The 21,286-nt window shown below is 39.7% G+C and overlaps 1 protein-coding gene across 5 annotated transcripts in view; it reads right to left on the bottom strand.

Annotated features, from left to right (window-relative positions):
* The window catches only part of ESCO1 (establishment of sister chromatid cohesion N-acetyltransferase 1), a 33,530-nt gene extending 17,855 nt beyond the window's left edge, over positions 1-15,675 (bottom strand). For 2 of the 5 annotated variants that reach the window (XR_004360598.1, XM_032708596.1), the window contains exons 1-7: positions 15,566-15,674; positions 13,171-13,272; positions 12,829-13,027; positions 10,909-12,280; positions 10,143-10,254; positions 8,905-8,968; positions 6,667-6,781 (exon numbers count right to left, since the gene is read on the bottom strand). Coding sequence is in view for 3 of the 5 variants with exons in the window: in XM_032708596.1 (XP_032564487.1) it covers positions 6,667-6,781; positions 8,905-8,968; positions 10,143-10,254; positions 10,909-12,280; positions 12,829-13,025 (1,860 nt within the window). In the remaining 2 variants the exon portion in view is untranslated. Of the gene's footprint in view, positions 1-6,666; positions 6,782-8,904; positions 8,969-10,142; positions 10,255-10,908; positions 12,281-12,828; positions 13,028-13,170; positions 13,273-15,067; positions 15,274-15,565 lie in introns of those variants that run through there. The other 3 variants (XR_004360599.1, XM_032708604.1, XM_032708614.1) reach the window with 3 other exon arrangements.
* Positions 15,676-21,286: the final 5,611 nt, after the last annotated feature.

Here is a 21,286-nt window from a genome sequence, read left to right as displayed (position 1 = left end):
TTGTATAACTGAAATACTATTTCAAAGCCACAGAACAGGACATAATGCTTCAGACAAAAATTAAAAGCAGCAGCTTTGGAAATCCAATGCAGATTACAACAACAACAAAAAAAGACATGCAAAATAATAAAGTTAGGAACTATGAAGAATGCACTTTTGTACTTCAACAAAACATCTAGAGGATCTGACTATTTTTAAACTGATGTCATTGCAAGAGCTAAAGTGGAAAGGGCATGTATCCAGAGGGAAAAAGAGCTCTCAAACAATAATACTGCATTAAGGGTTGCCAGTCCTTCCTAATGGGAAGAGATAAAAAACAAACACACAAACAAAAACAAAAACAAAAAAACACAACCAAAAAAACCCACCTAGGAGTACCTTATGCACCACATATGAGAGTAAATAAAGCTGGGATTTGAAAGGGGAGGGTTGGAATCTCCTCAGCAAACATCAGATATTGTGTACTGAAAAATAACCTGTTGACTTGCCAGAACTAGAAAAACATGTAAGAAGCTTGACTCTCAGAGAAATGTTTTTCAGAGCAATATTCAAGGAAACGTGCAATTTCAGGAACACAAATGTGTTACTCTGCTTAAAACTCAGTTTTCTAAAGAATAACAATAAAGAGCAAAGATACTTTCATTTCCTGAGCAAATTCTGCATGTGTAGATGGCAATTAAGTAAGCATTTCCAACATCTCAGGCAATCCTCAAATAAATACAGGATATCCACTGTTTCAAGGCTAACTGTAATTGAACATTGAGACAATATTGCCTTAATCTCCAGAAGGGCTTCTTAATTCTGTGTTAGACAGAAAGAAAAGTCTTACCAATATCTTCTTTGAGAAGGTGCATGTCTGCTGATCCTCCACATGTGGAGTAAGGAGCCCTGCAAGCAAAAAAGGCATTTGGTGCCTCTGTAGGAGATAAAAAGGGGCCCTTTTTGTTCTTTTTTTTTTTCCTTTCTCTTCAGGTACAGATTAGGTCATCTCCTTCTTGACTACTTAGTATTGGTTAGAGGAAGACTGTTTTTTCCCCCTAGTCTTTGCACAGAACAAAGAATAAATCCCAGCCACAGAAACAAGTGGGCTGGAAATACAAGAAGTGCAGAAAGAAACAACACAAAGATTTTGGGGCTCTCCACAGAAAATGAAAAGGTTAAAGAATTCTATTTCAATGAAAGATGCATTCAAGACTGAGGCTGCTAGGTAGATCCCCTTGCTGATCAGCAGAATCAGAAGACATGTCCCAACTCAGAAAAAAGTCCTGTCTTCATTTTGAACAAAAAACCAAATCAACAACAACAACAGAAAACAAACTCATTGCCAGTGTCCATCTTTCTGAAAAACTGTTTTAGCAAAAGGATACAAATCAACTTGAAACTTTCAAAACCGCAATGTATTTAATACTACTTAACATATTTCAAAAATGAAAATGGAGTCTTATTATTCATCATGAAATTATATCCTCACTGATCATTGGCTAAAGCAATATGAAAAAAAAAAAGGTAAAAAAAAAAAATCTGCACTGTATTTACAGTGGACTAGTAATCCACTCTCAATACATATGAAAATATTATTGAGGAATATAGCAGAGTGTGTTCTGATGCACACTGGTTTTAGCTGGGATAAGGTTAATTTCGTTCACAGCAGCTGCTGTGGTGCTGTGTACTGGATTTGTGACCAAAACGGGGCTGGTAACACAGGGAAATCTTAGCTATTGCTGCACCGTGCGTACACAGAATGCAAGGCCTTTTGGGTTTCTCACACTGCTGTGCCGGTGAGGAGGATGGGGGTGCCAAGAAGCTGGGAGGGGACAGAGCCAGGACAGTTGACCCCAACTGACTAGAGGGGTATCCTATGCCACCTGGCATCAAGTTGAACAGTAAGGGCCAGGGGAAAGAAGGAGAAAGGGGAGAGTGTTTGGAATTAATGGCATTTATCTTCCAACTGTTACACATGATGAATTCCTGTTTTCCTGGAGATGGCTAAACACCTGCAAGCCACTGGGCATTAGTGAGTTATTTCCTTATTTTGCTTTGCTTCGATGCACAGCTTTTGCTTTATCTGTGAAATTGTTCTCCCCCATCCTGCCTGGGGGAGCAGCTGCCTGGTGCTCAGTTGCCTGCCAGGGTCAACTCAAAACACCATGGTAATGGCCTTGGTGCCTGAATTCCTGTCTCAGCTCCCCAGCTAACCTCACAAAACATTCTCCCCCACCTTTGCCAGACAAAGCTGTGTTGCAGCAGTGAAGCAAAAATTGGAAGAAGTGATAATAAGAAAGGATGGCAGCCACTACCTCTCTGTTAGAGCAGAGGTATCCCAAGGGATAAGATTTGTGTTGCAAGAAAACTGACTGGTCTTAACACTTTTGCAGTAGTCACTGCCTTGTTTTCGCTGGGATTACAGGAAAGGAGAGAGGCAGTACTTAAGTAATGTGAACAATGAAATATTGCCCAAAAGCCATTCCCTAATTCTGCAGAGAAACTGCCCAACCAGACTGTACCAGTTTAGGGAAGAAAACAGAAACTTTAAATGATTGCTACGCAAATTTCTTCAGGCTCATAAGAAATCATTTTTACACTTATTATTTCCACTAACTTCTTTCACATATCACCTATTTCAGTCAAACAGGAAACCATATTCAAGTTAAACAAAAATATACGCATGGAGAAATTCAAGTATGATATCCAAATGTGTAAACTGAATTAGTGTGCACACCACTTCCATATATAGCCCCAATTCAAACCTCAGAATCAGAAGAACCTTCCATCAAGCCATCCTGATCCATGCATTTGCTGATACTTATAAAGATCAACTAAATTTAGTCACATTTGCTAGCATGCAGGCATTAACTCAGATCTCTAGACTAAAGGCAGACAAGTCTCCATAACTCTGTACTATCCTTTTATAACTTCAGTGACTTGTTTTCTCTGTTCATTCATTTTACACGATTTTTCATAAAACTGATTGCTATCATTTTCAAAATACTAGCTTAACTCAAAGGAACACATCTCCTCAGTGGCATAAAATGGAAGAAGTATCCCTGTATTTCATAGGTAATTATATATAACATTCCTTCATAGCATTATTGCTTTTATCAATCCTTATTTTTATGGTCAACATTTTGTTCTGACAGGGAAGCAGAATTTTTACAAGAAACAAGCAACTGACTTTCCTTGTCTTGAATGTAAAGCAAATCTCATTTTATGAAAATTGAAAACATATGCTTTGCATATTTGTATTTCTTTCCATTTCAGAAGTAAAAGGAACAGATGATTTCATATCCAAGTTCTCATATTTGCACATCAGACTGAAGTGAAAGTAAAGAACAATTTTAGCACATTACTCTATAAAACTTCCTAAGGAGCTTCATGCAATCTTTCAACCTACCAACTGAACATTTAAATGAAGTGTAAGAGGTTACAGTTCACAAATATTCAGAACAGACTACTCTCACAAACTCCAAGCCATGGATGTGGAACATAACATATTTTTAGCCTCAATCTTAAATTTCTTTCCCCTCATACTCTCTTCAGTCTGAAGCTAGATCTTTGCACATCACTTCAAACACCATTGTTTTCTGGCACTGTTTGCTTTGAAAAGTTTGTTGGAGCATTAGATTCTTTGCTGTTTTCAGCTGAAGTTCTACGCTCTGAACAGACCTGCTTTTTAAGATGTGTGACAGCAAACAAGTCTGAACAGAAACAACTCATCTTTTGTCTTAGTTGCACTTTTACAAAATGAAGATAATTTTATGTTTGAAAGCTGCTCAGGTAACTAGATGATGTGTATCAAGAAAGAGAATGGTGCAAGTGCAGCTATGAAGTATTTCTTCTACAAGAAGAATTTGTGTTATATCTGTTACAGTCAAATAGCCTTAAAGCTTGTTCAAGATTATATTACTTAAGAAAAAAAGAAAACTAATCTATTCATTATAGCAATCATAGGGGAGAAGAAGGAAATTCAGATGTATTTTTAAGGATTAAATATAAAAAACTCAAAGCATATTGTGAAAAACAAAGCCTAGTTTTACCATAACACCTCTCTAAATATAGCTCAGGAATGAAAAAGATTAGAACTCACAGACAATATTGTAACATTCCAGACTCTGAGCCTCAAATACTGTAAAGACAATTAAAAGGACGGATGCCAAACTTAAATACAAAAGACTAGGAAAACTCAGTAGCAAAAGAACAGCAAAAGATATTCCATCATGTGCTAGTCAAACAAAGCACAACTAGTTTTTCCGCTTTGGTTACAGAAAGAAAAAAGGATTCTGTACACACATCAAGATGGACTGGGTCGACAGATCTCCAAAGGAATCAGATCACACAGTAGAGAGCCCAAAATTGCACCTTTCAGGTATTTCATTTTTTGAAAAAGTGTAATAAAGTGCAAGTTAAATCTCTCTTGCTAAGAACAAAAGCATGACCTCCCAGCTTTGCTCAAGAAGGAATTGGAAGAATACGGAAGAATAATGAAACTGTTTCTCTTAAAACAACACGCCAGAAACTTGAAATAAAAATGATTTCTAGCTATTAACCATAAAAGTTTTTAGACACTATAAATGCTAATTTAAGTGATTTGACCTGCTCTCCAAAAAGGAGAAATGTCAACCTCAACAGTTTTTAAATCAAATTAATAATTTCTTCTTTCTCAGAGGATCATTAGGGAACTGCACAAACACCTTCGAAAATATTTATTACTACTAATAAAAAAAAAACTCAGCCATTCAGAATCCACATTTAAGAAAATCAGCATGGTTTTGCAAACAAAACTATTAATAACAAATTGTACCTTATTTTATTACATTTAATCCCAAATCTTTCAAGTATTTACCCTCCAAAAGCTAGAACAAACTATTCTAGGCATAACTATGTCTCATCTTCACAGTAACCAATGTCAAGGATAGTATTATACAAAAAAGCTTAAATAATACTTGAGTTCCTCTATATGTTTTGACAATGCTAAAAGAGCAGTTTACCCCAAGGTAAAAGAAAAACAAATCAGTATCTTTCCTAATGCTTTCTGTGTAAAGTGAAATACAGGCATTACCAAAATGCCTTATCAACACAATAAAAAGCCTGCTCTGAACTCAGTGAAATCAAAGTGAATTAAATTTGTATGAAGTGCTGAAATATATAAGATATTGTGAAGCTATTACTTTCACATTTACAATTGAAACACAGTGCTCAGTTGCGTTTTCCAAAAATACACATACAAAACCAGACACTAAATCTCTCCCATTTTTCCCAGTGTTCTTCATTGATGAATCTTTCTTTATACTCTGAAATTTTGCTTGGTAAATAACTTTTACTGTTGCATATCTAGGGAAAAGGAAATATTACTCTCCTAACTTGGGTGGAATACAAGGATACTACCAGCAGAGTCAGTAAGCTCCAAGAAATTTCTTTGTATGAACACCCCAGAGGAGAGCTACACAACCTCTCTTCAGTAACCAAGCGGGAAGTTCCATATTTCTTCTTGTCAAAGATCCTAGCAACTTTTCAGTCAAGTTCTATGACTCTACGAGCAAAAATTAAGTTAGCTTTACTGAAATGAAAAGGGATATTACTACATTCCTTTTAATATAGTTAAGATATTTAATAACTCACTTTAATTCTGTTGGTAAAATGAGTTTCAAAGAGGCAATAACTGAAATGTTAGATCCAGATCAGTTATCATCCTGTGGCTGGGCATTCACATGCCTAGATTTGTAACTTCAGGCAATTCAAGGACATGTTTATCCATTTAGCTCTTGGAAGCTCTGATTTTAAAATATTTCAGTATGGATATAAGAGTGTTCAGAATTCACCTGCTTCTATTTAGTCAATATTTTCATGTGTCTAATCCATTTATTACATGGAAAAATTACAATTTAGCATGACCTCCAATTATGTATGTGAGGGGTGTAATTTCCTAAGAAGCTTTCTTCCTTATGGCCTGTATTCCTCTTCCTCTGTAGCTTCCCAGCTCTACCCTTTCATTTCTCAAGGATTATCTGATATGTGGATGACTAAAAACACAAAACAAAACACAACAAAAACTCCAACTATCTCACGACCAAGTAGTGTGATTCTACAAGACAGAAAAACAACTGTCACTCCCTTCTCATTTTGCATTTTCTTGTTACCTGTATTTTGTAGCTAATAGCACAAAGGATAAGAATAAATAACCAAACCAGTATTGCTGCTAAATATTATGGTGAAAATAAGGACATCCACTGGAAAATCTTGAAGTGAATTTCAGAACAAAGGACATTTGAATGACACAGGAACAAATCCGTTGGTATTAATATTGCACGCAATCTGCCAGATGCAGCTCACCCTATAATTCTGAAATTTTAGGAAACCGTGATTTTACACATAAGTAAAGGTAAATTCATTATCCCTAAAGCAGCTGTATTTTCACTGAATAGCCATTCTATTTTAAAAATGTAGAAATTTGTTTTAACAAGAATCAGCTTAAGGCTGGTTGCCACCATTTTTCCATCAACATTGAATGACAATCTAGTACAGCTTCTACTTTCACCAGTCATTTACAATGGTAGTAAGTAGTAGGTATAAGCAATGATTTTTAGACAAGTCCATAAAGACCACAGCACTGCAAATTCAAAAGTAATTTCTTCCAGCCTCTATAAGCCTTACTAGAAGAGTATTACTTACTGTGATCAGCTGCTTATCACCATCTTTTCCTGCTTCTTTTAGCTTCTGAATATGTTCCTCAGAAGATGGTAAGTTACTGCATTTGGATGCTAATGAAGGATTTGACAATGGAACCCTTGAAATACAAATATATTTCATGTTAAAAATGGAACTGCTTATACATGTCATATTAGATATTCAAAGCCATTGTGGACAGTATAACTAAACTTTAATGAGATGCAAATCCAAATTTATTACCCAAAACATAGTCCTATATATTTTAATCTGCAATTCATATGAAAAATAAGGAAATAAAAAGATTAATCAAAAAATACAGTTTGCGACTAGACCAATTACAAAAGCTTTTGTTTTATTAAAAAATAAAAGAAAAATTATGATGGAGGGGGAGGTTAGTCACAACCATTAACACAAGCCTTTAACTGAGGCACTTTCAGAGCATGAGAAATGGTTCCTAACACTACATATTTCCTACATAAGGTCTAGGTATCATACACCAGGCTGATAAAGCAGACCATGTAAATATTCCCACAAATCTAAGTCAGATGTCAAATCTCTTCAATTCAAGTTTATTCCCTTCTTATGGCTAGCAGTGAAGGGCAGAAGAGGATCCATGGAACAAATGCATGGGTATCACTGGAATCTCCCTCGGTTTAAGCTTCCCCTTGTCACAGCTGGAAGAAACACTGGAAAGTACTATAACACATCAACAAAGTTACTCTATGAACTTGCTACTATATTTTGGGGGAAAAAAATGTCAGTAATTCCAGGTTTGGATAAAACTCGGGGAGATCACCAAAGCAAAACATACACAAAAATGCACACACTTCAACTAGGTATTTATGTATTTTCTGTTTCTGAGCAAACGAAGGGTATAGGACCGAACACTTAATTATGGCAGCTGCTGCAGCACAGGTAGCAGGTTAATCCAGTGAGCTTTTCAAAAAATAAAAATTCTTGCCACACATTTTTAAAACAGCATTTTTGTGCTAAATCAGAGCTAATTTTTTTATTCCTGTCATGTGCCCTAAAATTTGCATTTTTAAGTAGCTACTTCAAGGTTTGCCTTTTCCTGCTGCGACCTTTTCCTACAAAGCCCTAAAGAGAGCTACACTATAGATATGCACATAGGTAACATAGATTACTCTGTTATTGCAGGATTACCACAGAAAGAATGATGGCTTAAATCTTTGATAATGTGTGAAAAGTAGGGTAGGAAAGGTCTCAGAAGAAAAATATATATCCAAATAATAGTCAACCGATATGGGCTTGTTTAGATAACAAAGGTAACAAATTTAAGTAGATAACATAAAACTGTTCAACAGTTGAGAATAAAAATATGAAAAACCAAAAGTTACTGCAATGCTTATTGAAAATTCTTAAAAACCCCACTCATTTAACTAGTTTTGCATCTACCTTACCATCCACCTTATTGTGAAATCCCATAGTAGCAGAGTTTTTCAACATGTTCAAAAGGGTTGGTTAGTCAGAATTGTTTATCTGGCCTCGGATGGATGTATTGAAAATTAGCTCAAACATTCATTTTTGTCCCCATTATGAATATAGAAACCAGTAGCAATATACTAACCACTGTGCCAGCCAGCCTGTTGTTCAAGGTATCAGGTACAAAGAAGTTTTTGTATTTAGCTTGCAATTGGCTAAAACCAGAGACTGTGTCAGAACTGTTAAAAAATACAGCAGTCAACATGACCAACGACAAAACGCATATTTGAACTGTAAGAAAAATTTAGTTAACACTAAGAGCTTTTTTTTTTTTTAAATATGGCTGCTGATGACACCTTCATTTCACAGCAATCACAAAACAATTCCAAATTAAATCCCCTCTTCGCCACCTAAGAAGATTTCACATGATTTCACAGACTCCTATAATTTAAGGATAAGAAAACTCCTCCGGATGTAAGTGAAAACCATGTGGTAAACCCTTCCCATACTCTCTGGCTACGTGATTTAAGGAAGAGATCACTATAAAGGTTTTCCCAACTCTTAAATAATACTTTTAAAAATAAATGTGCAGTTAAAAATATCTTGTTTAATGATTTTCTTAGCAAAACAAAAACATTCCTTAACTACGGGGCAAAATGAAAGTCTGTTTTTACAAAGGACAAGTCACTTACTTGAAACTGAAAATTGAGCCTGGGAGACAACAGTTAGTCTTATAATAAATCCTCTCATAACTCTATGGAAGGTTACTGTAATTTCATAATATATGAAATACTATACCTGTTCTCAGTTTCAGAAGCTTGATTTGTAGATGAAGTTTGCGTCAACTGCGTGGGAGCCAAATCTACAATTAATCAAAGGTTATAACTTCATTATAAAGTTCTTAGTTGCAAAGGAAATTCAAGCTACACAAATAGTGATTTGCAAAAAACATATTCAAGACAATGCTGCAATTTGTTTGTGGCCAATAAAAAAAGATTCAACCCTGAGGCAGTCTTCAGATATTTCTCCACAATACTTAAAAAAAATACGATTTTCTTCAACATTTCCAGAGCAGTTCTGCAGAGCAGTTTGCCAGCAGCTAAACAAAGCCAGGAGTGAAACTACATAGGAGTTTAAATATGTTTATACTGACACACACATAATTAGCTCCATGTATAGTATTAGAATCATGTCCCCATCTGAGGCATGTTCTATAGCACTTAAGGAAAAGAAACAATCAGCAATAGCAGATGAAGGAAAAAATACTTTTTACATTCTCTAAGAGAACAAGTATATTATTCTGCCCTTCAAAAGTATCCTACAACAGCAGAAAAAAACCACCCAAATTAACTATTTAGCAAAGCTAAATAGTTAAACAGCGCACTCAAAATAAGGTTCAGACTAAAAAACAAAACTAAAACAAAACCCCAAAACAACCCTACCAACACCAGAAACAGAACAAAAAAGTTAATGAAGAGACAAGTTAGTGATCCATTGATAATATTTCTTAGTCAAATGTACTTCAGTCAAAATAGTCACGTTATACTCCTCATAAGCTTTGACAAACTGCATTCACGCGCGGGAGACTATGCAATAAAAACAAGAGAGTGATTACTCAATTAGTAATTTGGTCAAGATCAAGCAGAACAATTTAGAAGAAAGAAATGCAGATACTTATTCATAGGAACCAGAACAGAGAATTAAAAAAAAAAGCCAAGCCAAGAGAAGTCAACTGAAATATGGAAGTTTTACTTTAAGTTCTACTGCTTTATTACATGGAAAAGGAAAGAATTTGCTTGGGTTTCCCCTCTCTCTCCCACTTCACAGCCCAGAGATGAAAGAATATTTTGGTGCTGCTAAAGTGGTCTTGGGTGTGACACAAAACAATACAAAAACCCTGGTGAACAGTTCCAACTCCAGAAGTTTAGTTCTGCACCAGCTGTACCTTACTGTGTGAGATGCTCCTCTTAAAGAAAGGCTTATGCTTCCCATAGAACTGGTCAAAAGAAGTGGAGAAATTACTAGTAAACAGTTACCTTGAGGTTCACTTTCTCTGGGTTCTTTTTTAACTTGTTTTGGTGGTGTAGGAGCTGTAACACACTTTACTGGAGAACTTTCTGGACTTGATTCCAAGTGTAATCGAAAGTTCTAAACAAAGCAGGAAACGTTAAATAAAAAAAACCCCAAATTATTTAAGGCCTTTAACCTATTAACAAAACCACTAATTTAACTACGTATTAACATCTTGAATACAGCACCAGTTTTCTGATTCCTACATTATTTTAAGCAGACAAAATGCAACTGATTGGCTACTCCATATTGAAGTTTGTAGTACTAATTTAAAAAAAAATCTTTTTCATTTTATATATAAGCTTGTAAAATACTTCCTCTAGAACACAGCTGTCCTTAAAATCTTAAATTTTAATAGAAGCTCATTCAGATAAGGAAATGAGAGGGAAACAAATGTTCCTTTAATACACCTTTCCAGAACAGAATAGCTATGGAAGCTTAAGTCACGAAAAAGTATACATATCAATCTGTACAATCTCTGGCTCCAGCAGAAAATTTTACTGATCAACATTTAGCTAACAACAGAATTTAGGAGTGTGGAATCGATCATTTTTCAGCTTGCTATCATCCTATCTATGACCACACAACAGTAAATCTTTAATACATTTGAAAATTTTAAGTTATCGTAAAATAAAGTCATTGTTAAAATAAAGTTTCTGAATGCAGGATTCTCAGAAAACACAACAGATTTAGAACACCCTCCCACCATACACCATAATTAAAATAACTTACCTCATCTGGTCTTGGCTCACAGACATGTTTTGTCAAATTAGGCAACAAACCATTTTCTGCACCTTTCCTCGTGGGCTGTTTTGTTTCTAACGTCACTTCTTTAACTCCAGCTCTTTCAGCTGAAGGATCTGATTTCTCCTGCACACAAGTTGTATTTTCATTCTCAGAGAGTCTTGCTGACAGCTTGCTTTGTGCCTTCGAAAGCTCTGCTTCTGTAGCTATTTGACTTGCCTCTGAAACTTCAGGGAAATCTTTTAAGAAAGCAACCTTGGGGGCATTTGCAGAGTTTGAGTTGCTTTGCTTCATATTACTAGCTTTCAGCAACTTAATTTTGGTCCATTTAGAGTTTTTGTTTGAGGAGTTATTTCTACCATTCAGAGTACATTTGACGGGCATTCCTTTTTTGCTAGGGAAAAAACGTTTGCACTGAGTACTTTGACTAGGTTCTTTCTGAGCAAGCATTTCACTTTGTTGTAACTGCAGGTCATCCTGCTTTTCTTCTGTTTTGCTATCCTCGGCATTAGGGGAATCTTTTTTCACTTCTACTGTATCTGACTCAATCTCACCTGCAATTTCTTCACAAAGTTCAAGGATGCTCACCCTTTTGGATTTCACATCGTTCTCTGGTTGATCGGCCGCACTCGTTTCACTTACAGATGGCTGTGAAGTATTTTTTGGTTTTGTATGGGGTTTTATGTTCTGATGCGTTTGCTGCTTTTCCTTAGACACTGTCTTAGAATTTGGCTTAAGAGAATCAGTTTCCACTTTCTTTGTGTTGCTAGGATTAGGAGACACAGGGCCTGTTTGGTCTTTCTTAACTTCCTCAAGACTCTCGTCAGGACATAATGAGGACCCTTGAAGACTGCGTTGAAAGCTATTGGAACTATCCTTTTTATTGTCTGCTTTACATTTCTTCTCTTTCAGAGAGCTGGTCACCTCTACATGTATTTCTTTATTCTCATTAGTATTTTTTGGCTTTATCTTTGTGTTTTTCTGTTCCGTTTTCTCTCCAGCAGATTTAAGTGCTTTTGCTGGAACACTGTGACTGTTTCTTTTTGCCTGGCTACTGTGCTTAACTTCCAAAGCTTTTTCTTCTTTAACTTCTCTGTTGCGCAGGGATCTTGCTGGAACATGTACATGTGTTAACTGCTGCAGTCTCTGTGATCTCCTCATTACTGGCTCATTTGGCGCAATTATGCATTTTGACTTCGAAACTTCTTGCACAGATTTTTTCTGGCATGCCTCCTTATTTTTTGCAGATTTAGGCTGCTGCTGCTGGACTGTTTTGCCAGGTATTGTTTTATTATCTGAGTTGAATGCTGACGACCTTGTAGTCATGCGCATTCCTAGTTCAGGTTCATTGGTGTTATCACTGAAAGATTCAAGTAATTATTTTCTCAGCATCCAGAAAGTAGAATTTGTCATAAGATTCTTTTCATTCCTACTAACTTCTGCCTTATTTTTTATTTTCTTTCTTAAAACACTAGATCTTACATCCTCAATACTTTCAGAAGAATTTTCTCTGGAATCATTCTAAAAAGAGTTTGCTTCTACCTGGTTACTCTCAAGTGTACCCTTAATGGTTTTTATGCATGGCAAGACTGAACTATGAACCCCAGATGAATGACTTTTAACATCTCTAGCAGTTTTTAATAGTTGACACTTGTGGCTTTCAAAGGAAGCATTAGCTTAATTTTCACTTCAGAAACTTTTTTTGAGGAAGTCTTTCTGGATTTCAAGACACTTACAGGGTTCCAGAGAAAGATTACATAGCAGACAGCATAAGTCTGATCTCCCTACTAGTACTATTTAACTATTTAGCTGTATCTTTAACTCAGATTCCCTCTGCTTAGATTTCTTCCGCACCAATGTAACCTATGAAGATAACCTAGAACAATTACATAGTTTTTTGTCACTGACCTGTTTGATTTGACAGAGGTTTTGAGGACAGTTTTCTCCTGCACTGCACACTGATTAGGCTTTGACTTATTTGAGCCATGTTTTGTATCTGACACCTCCTTTTCCTTCTTTGCTGATGACTGTTTGCTGTTCTTGTCCAGCTTTGGACGTTTAGCAGAAGGCTCTACTAATGTAGACTTCCTTTTCTGAGCTGCCATTTCTGTAAAACACAACAGCTTTCAGAGTCTTTGTCAAAAGTTGTAACTTTTCACTTTCATATATTCACTTTTCCTTTTAGAGGCAGATCATGCTAACTGTGATCAGAAAGCAAATCTCAAATCATATTACACTTATTTTACTTACGTTTTTAAAAGAAGCAATTGATGTTTAGGCCAAAGTAACTTATCAAGGTGTGCCAAGAGCATTCCTTATGCATATGCTTACAAACAAGATGTTTCATGCCACCTATGAAAAATAAAAAATGTTTATGCAGTAAACACTTTATTAATTTCCTCCTCAGACTCTGAATTCCCACCTTCTTCCATCCCTTCAGACAATGCTTAGCTTTAAAGTTTCTTTGATATGGAATTAAAAAACAAACTAAGAAACATTCAAAAAACAACATATAAATTTTATTTTTTCTTTCCGTATCCATCAATTTTCAGCGTTTTGCTGTCTTAAGCATTACTCTTTTACCTTTCGAAAGGTGGCAGATAACAGCACCATTCGAAAGGAAGTTTCTCAGCCTTTCACCTTTTTCCAGAAAACAGTCTGCTGCTCTCTTTCACAGCCAACAAAAAAATGGGCCCACTGTCAATCCTGTGCCTCACGGCAACAGTGAATAAATCCATTAGACTCTACGAAGTTTTGTGGCTGCTACAACAGAACTTCACAGACATTAGCAACCATCTATAACTGTTCCTTCTAATATGACTTAAGCTACAAATCAGAAATGGAAAATGTAGAAAGTAGCATTGAGACATTTGCCTTGGGCAGTTAAAGACCATGTATGTCTTCATGAGAACTTCTACATCACCTTTTTCAATCAAGGATTACCTATTAATTTTTGTCACTGACAGATTGACAAAGAAATATTTCTGCAGCAGAACTATACTGCTTTTCAAATCTGAACTGACCTGATGTTAAATCTGACAAACTATTAAGGTCAAACAGGAACTTCGAGTTACCAGTTGCATAACACAGACCAGATACTTTCAGTTCATTACAACTACAGTACGACTTCCAGTATTGACAAATGCATGTCTTTCTCTAACAATTTGAAAGATACTTACATTCAGCTCCTCTCAATAATTATGCATTATCCAAAAGGAAAAAGTAAACAGCTGCGCTTCTCTTCTTTAGGCTTTAAATTGTCCTTAACCTCATTTGCATTTATCTGCTCATTTATGAAATGCATAACTAACCATGCAAAACTGATAATTTTCATTAAAAAACTGACAAAAACTCAGATTCCAGACACCGGTGCTGTCTGCCGACCTTTAAAGAAGCTGCATAGCAAGTAACTTATATTTAAGATATACTTTTTATTTCCATCCAGGGAGAAAATCTCTTAATAGCACTTTTCATGGTGCTATTTCCACATTTGTCCCTGAGGAGCAGGTAACAGAATTTGTGTGCCTAAATTCTAATAGCTCATGAGCTCCATGACACCTCGCAAGTCTACGGGTTTCCAGTAGTCGAAGCCAGTCCGTCAGAGCTGCGGCATGGCCACTTATCATGGAAATAACAGCTCTAGTTGCTGAATAAGCCTTTGGTCTTCTAGAGACTCTCGGAATTCGAGAACACCATGACACGTACTGCATATACCTGGACTTTCTTGGCTTTTTTCCAGAAATATACAGAGCTCTCAAACACATGACATGGCACACTCGGGAAAGACTTTCAAGTACAAACCAGAAAGTACAACCCTTCCCTCATCGACATCGCTTCTGAGGACACTGACAAATACACTCTCCTCCCACAAAGCTCTTCAACAGCAATTTCATTCCTACTAATACTTTGTACAACAGAGCAAAGTCGTTTCCAGACATTCCAGAACTGGCAGTCTCTGCCCTGGAGTAGTCGCCCTCTAGTAAAAGTCAGATCATGGAAAGAAGGGAAGACACAGAAGTGCAGGAACGAACTAGAACACGATCAAAGATTTTGGTGCAAGAAGTACAGAAGGAAAAAAACAAAGCCACAGAAACGCGAGTCCCACATCCTCCAGTCCTGACGGCAGGGGCTGAGGATGGATGCCCACCTGCTGGACAGGGCGCGGGGGTCTCGCACCTGAGCCGTCCCGGCTGACGGCCAAGGCAGAACTCGGGGGGACGGGAAGGGAAAGGCAGGGAAGGCCTCCAAGCGTGGCCCGGTGTCATCCGCCCCAGTGCCCCGCCGTGACACCCTCCTGGGGCAGGGCCTGGCGGGGAGACCGTAGCCCCGGCCAGGAGCTCCCGCGGCCAGCGCCGCCAGGGTAGGGCGGGGGTACCGGGATGGTGCCGGGATGGTGCCGGACGCCGCTGGGCGCCACCCTCCCCGGCTCCCTCCGGCGACAGGGCATGGCCGGCCCGCTCCCCCCGCGGCAGCGGCGGGCAGGCCTGGGGAGGAGCCGCCGCCGGGCTCTCGGTCCCGGGCGGGGGCGCGGGGGGCACCGGGCGCGGGGGGCCCGGGGGCCACGGGACCCGCCGGGGAGCGGGAGGGGCGGGGCGGGGTGTCCCAACTTCCTCACCCGTTCCCCGGTTTCCCGGCGGGCGCTTACCTCGCGAGGGTGTCAGGGACGTGCCGGCGGAGGCGGCGAGCCCGAGCCTCGAACCGCCCACAGCCGGGCACCGCCGCGGCACCGCCCCGTCCCGCCCGCCGCCGGTCCAACCTCCCGGCGGGGACGGGGCATCTTCCGGCGGGAATCGGAACGGGGAGGGGGGAGTGGCGCGGTTTGCGCGTGCGCGGCCGCCTGTGTGAGGGCGTCTCTGCCATATGGGAATGTTAAGCAAGGAATCCGGAGGCAGTGCTAATTAAAAAATGCATCCAAGGACTGGGGGATACTGACAACAGCATCTACTGGCAGGACAAGGGGGAATGGCTTCAAACTGAAAGTAGGTTTAGATTAGGTATTAGGAAGATTAGATTAGGTATTCTTTACTGTGAGGGGAGGTGAGGCACTGGAACAGGTTACCGCATCCCTGGAAGTGTTCAAGGCCGGGCTGGATGGGGCTCTGAACAACCTGGTCTAGTGGGAGGTCTTCTTGCCCATGGCACGGAGTTGGAACGGGATGATACTTAAGCTTTCCCCCGGGCGGCGATATCCCGGCGGCTCAGCCCGCTCGAACCGCCGTGCGTCCGGATGGGCTGTCCCAGGCTCGTCCCCTGGCATTTCCCTCTCCGCCTGCCAAAAACGAGGAGAGAAAGCGGCCCCGCATGCTGTGGGGCCAGCAGGAACATAGTGACTTCGGTGGCGGCCGGCGCTGTGTCAGTGACACCTCACAGCTGCAGCAACAGTGAAATGCAAAATGAAAAGTCGACTGAGAGGGGACCTCATCAATGTGTATAAATATCTAAAGAGGCGGTGCCAAGAGGATGGAGCCAGGCTCTTCTCCGCGGTGCCAGTCAATAGGACAAGAGGCAACGGGCAGGAACTGATGCACAGGAAGTTCCACCTGAATATGCGGAAGAACTTTACTGTGCGAGAGAACAGGCACTGGAACAGATTGGCCAGAGAAGCTGTGGAGTTTCCCTCACTGGAAATATTCCAGAACTGTCTGGGCACAGTTCTGTGCAATGTGCTTTGGGATGACCGTGCTTGATCAGAGAGGTTGGACCAGATGACCCACTGTGGTCCTTTCCAACCTGACCCCTTCTGTGATTCTGAGTCTCCCCAAGTCCCTGGTGGTGTTGCAGCAGTGTGTCCTCGCAGCAGCATTTCCTTAGCCAGCATTTCCTGCAGGCCCCTTCTCACAAGTATGTTTGGAAATGCCTCTAAAATAGGTTTGGTGCTGTACTGGAAGTGATCTTCTCTAACACGACCTTTGGAAACTTTAAAGATGCAAAGATACATTCTGGGGTTACTGGGGATTTCCTGCTGCTCAGCTGTGTTAGGTGTGCAGACAGCAGTCAGCTCCTTTGACATAGGTGCAGAACAGTGACAGCATGTGTCTCTTGGGTGTAAAAGCAGGACAGACGCTTGTCTGTGTCTTGGAGCCTAAAGATTATTGTTGGATGTGTCTTGGTCCTGTGCCATGTCCACTTCCATCTCCAGAGCACTGAATTCACTCACTGAGCTGCCTTTTTGAGTCCACTTGTCCAACTTGTTTTGCTTTCCTAAGTTCAGCAGTAACCTTGCAGGTGCCAGCTAGCTAGTTTTATTCTGTGTATTCTGCACAGTGTTTTATAACTCATTCTATGGCATAACCACGTATTTGTGATTTTTTCCATGGTCTGGGATATTTCAGTCCTTGCTACACTGGTAATGTGTTTATACCTCAACTAATGTTATGTTGTGGCTTCTTTGCCTCAGGTTGTTTCAGTGTCTGAGCCTGTGTCTACATTGGCAAATAAGAGAAGTTCTGAACAAGAGATGGGGAACTGAGGATCCAACATCCACACCACTGATGTGTCAGTCCAGACCAGCTTTAGTCTAGTCCTGTGGATGCAGTGACTGCTAGGGTTAGAAGATGTTGAGTATGTTCTGGGGATGTAACTGTTGGTTTGGTTTCCTTCAAAAGGAATCCATAATGAACACTCCAAGACCCTGCATGACAAGTGGGAGTGATCAGATGAATGCCTCATGCATACTTAGTGCGTTCCATCTGTTAGCACTAGGCTAGGGCTAACCTGAAGTAGGTCCTACCTGAAATGCATATAGTATGTGTGTCAGGATCTCAATATTCAGCAGCTTTGCTGTGCATATCCTCTCCTAGCAGTATGTTCTACTTGCCAATATAGACACAGTCTCAGTTTATTTGATCATGAATTCATACAGTGATGTGTATACCCCCCTGTGTCAGAACGACTGGAGAACAGCGTGATGAACCTCATCCAATAACTGCAGAAGATGGCAGAAGAAAAGGTTTTGAATGGTAGTAGGTGACAAAGTTTCTCTCAGAGATCTTTGATTTCCTGTACAGATTTCTGGTTACAGTTTGTTGATCTAACAAGACCACACAAGTATTTTAGCACTTGGTTCTGTAAATATTCGTTTGTTAATACCTGAAGACTTTAAAATGGGGTTATTTTTATAATATATATTTTATAATCTTCTAAATGTTTTAGTGATTTCTGTAGCTATCACATTCATGGGATTAATTGTTGGAAATTGCTGTCAAGTTTTCTGAATAGCATAAATTTGTATGCATAGAGCAAATGACCTGGAGATACTTTGTTCTGCATGTAAAGTTTTTTGTCTCTTTGTTAACTGAAACAAGGAACGGCCTGCTCGCTAAGTCCTGGATAGACTTCATTTAAGCACAGTTTGTACTGGACAAATGGAAATTTTCAGCAGCTGCAGTTTTTTTTAAAAGCTGATAGGAGGAGATGTTATTTATAACTCCCTGTAGCAGCTCCTCTTTAATGCATGATAATCTGCTGTGACTTTACAATGAAGGCAGCAACATGTGGTCTCCTGCTCTCCTACAGTAACCAACAGAATCCTTTCCAGATGAAGGGTATTTTAATCGCTGGGATGCCTGTAAATTTCCTGGAGGATGATAAAAGCATTTCTTTATGTTATCATTAACTTTACAAATTTAACATGATGTTTTCCCATCCCTCTTTCTTAGGAACAAGAAGCAAGTAAACATAGATTTTCTCACATCCTTCCACGAAATAGTAATTTGCTGTGCAGCAGGGAAGTAGTAAAGCAGCAGGCATTCTTATAAAGCATTAAATTCTGAAATTTGAAAAAATTCAGTCCATGGGATAGAATACCAGTAGATTTCCAGTTTTCCTCAGAAGGTGGCAGCATTTTGAAGCACTGATGTCAGTGTGAACTTGCTAGCAAATGTCACTTTGCTGAAAGAAACAACAGGAATTTACTGTCCTCGGAAGTTGTGGTGAATATGAACAGGAGTGCTCGGGCACAAATTTGCTGCAGAACTGGGAGGAGAAACTGCATTCACATAGGTGGAGTGTGTGGATAGGACAGATTTAACTCCAAAAGGATTTTTTGTTAATTTTGCCTTTTTTTAATTTACCAGTGCTGTAATACTGCTGGAGTGCTTCTTGTCTGCAGCTAAGTGAAAAATACTTGCTTCTAAGTTAGGCCTTTTTTCACATGAGCAATAACTCAGCTGATACATGGATCATCCCCACTAATTGCAGAGAGTGCCATGTGGCGCTACGGCTTCGGGAGGTGACTGTCTCCGAAAAGGGGAAATCTCTCCCACTATTTTCTCCACTTTCTTTCCCCACTCTCAGCAGTTTTCTCTAGCTTCTTACCTCATGCCAGCCTCCATCTAGTACCTCAGGGACTCCCATAGACAAGCAAATTTAACTTACTGAGCTAACAAAAAAAAAATAACCCAGTGGAAAAACTGAATCATATTCTGCCACAGTAAGAAAGGCTGAGGACCATATGACTGGAATCTGGGAGGATAAGAAAAGGCAGGGAGGAGCAAGATCAAGCCTTCTCCTTTTGGCAGGAGGGTGCTGTTAACATTGACAGCTGCTTGTGGAACTGCAGCCTTAGGGCGGGCTGCAGAATTACGGGATTGAGCTCTTGATCCCAAACTAAATCCCAGCGGTCCTGCTAGCACACAGATCTTGGAGCCCCAATTGACATGCGAACACACTCCCAGCCTGCCCTATTGCTTATCAGACATCTCATCTGAGCAAGGAAGCAGTGACAGACAACCAAGGGACAGTAGCTGCTTAAACCTTTCACCGGTAATTAACCTTGCAAGCACTGCCAGCACCTCAGAATGCCTCAGACAGGTGAGGTAAGGCCACATGGGAAGCTCATTTAAACCAGTGGGTTTCTAATCACTACATATATAGAACCTTTAAAGAACTGGAGGAGCAGCTGAGACAGCATAGGGCCCTTATTTGCCTCCCTTCAGCAGATTCAAAAAGTCCCTCTATCATCATCCAGGAAGAAGGGAGAGGCTGATTTTTGCATCTCCAATGGAAAGAATGAGACAGGAAAATTGGATCCCTCAGAGGAAGAGATGTTTGCCAATGAAGAACCGCTGTCTGTTTGGCAGATTTTTCCTTTTCTTCTGTTGGAATGAAAATGAAAAAAAAAATCCTCCAAACCAGGGAAAAAAAAAAAACAACAACCCCAAAAAAAAGTAGAAACATGGCTGAGATATTTCACAGCAGATTGGCTGCAGGAGTTATTTTGCTGGCTGTCAAGAACCACCACTAACCTGTTGTGGGGGGATCCAGCATGTATGCTGGAGGTCAGTGGCAAGGCCCCAGGGGAGTCTCTTGGGCTCTTTTATACATTTCTCTTTCTTATTCATTGTCTTGAGCATTCTAAGCATTTTTTGACCAGCTGTCATCCAGGGATGAGAACTATAGCAAGTGGCACAGGTTGAAGGGTGCCTGTGTGTGACAGCAACTTGATGACTTAGGGAACAAATGTTTCCTTTTTTTTCCTCAAGGCAATGATGTGTTGAGCTGAAGAGGCTTGGGGAGAGGTATGGTGTGCTTGCTCATGAGCACCATATGTACACTAAAAGTCCTCTTCCTTGCAGGTAGGAGTCATTGGCATGAGCCAGGTAGCTATAGGAGTTGTAGGGGAAGAGGCAGTTCCCCTCTGAAATTTCTATGTAGATAGCACATGGGACAATAGGGATTGGAGAGTGCCCTGACTGCCTGGAGTTAAAGAGCTTTACAGAGCATTTAGCTGAGAAAGCAGAGAGGCCATATTCAAAATGGGGAGTGTGTGGAATTTGAACAGCTCATTTTGTTTTGCTGTTTTTATTTTTGCAGAGAGGCAGGAAAAAAACTTGTCTGTTTTGCTCACATGCTGAATGTGAGAATTTTTTTTTAGGGGAATGGTGAGTCTAGGCCTCAGAGTGACTGCATCCTGCAACAGTCAGCATGTTAATGTCTGAAGGGTGACACTCAGTGCCATATTGACTGGACCATGTTGACCTGCCTGGAGTCACTGCTGCTTTATTGGCATTTTCTTGACACCAGTTCCTGTGGAGTTGTAGACTGTCCTCCATAGCCCTTTCTGCTAAGTCTTTTAAACTCTTCTGTTATGTGCCTGGGTTTCTAAAAAGAGCATTTATTCTTCTGTTGTGTGAAATATATGCCATGGGTTAGTTTCTCTGTATATAATCATAGGACCATATTTTGCTATTTCAAATTTTCGGTTCTCTCTTTTTTTTTCGCCAAGAGAGGATATAATAAATTATGCCTTAAAACTTTGCTCTTTATGGTCTGGTATTAAGACAGCTGAGATCACAGGTGGCTCTTGGATGACTGAAGGCCTCACAGATAAAAAGAACAGTACCATGCATTGACTCCAAGGGCAAAG

Source organism: Chiroxiphia lanceolata, chromosome 1 (genome assembly GCF_009829145.1).
Source record: "Chiroxiphia lanceolata isolate bChiLan1 chromosome 1, bChiLan1.pri, whole genome shotgun sequence".
Classification (NCBI taxonomy): domain Eukaryota; kingdom Metazoa; phylum Chordata; class Aves; order Passeriformes; family Pipridae; genus Chiroxiphia; species Chiroxiphia lanceolata.
Note: the sequence above shows the minus strand (reverse complement) of the source record. Positions and strands in the feature narration are given on the sequence as shown.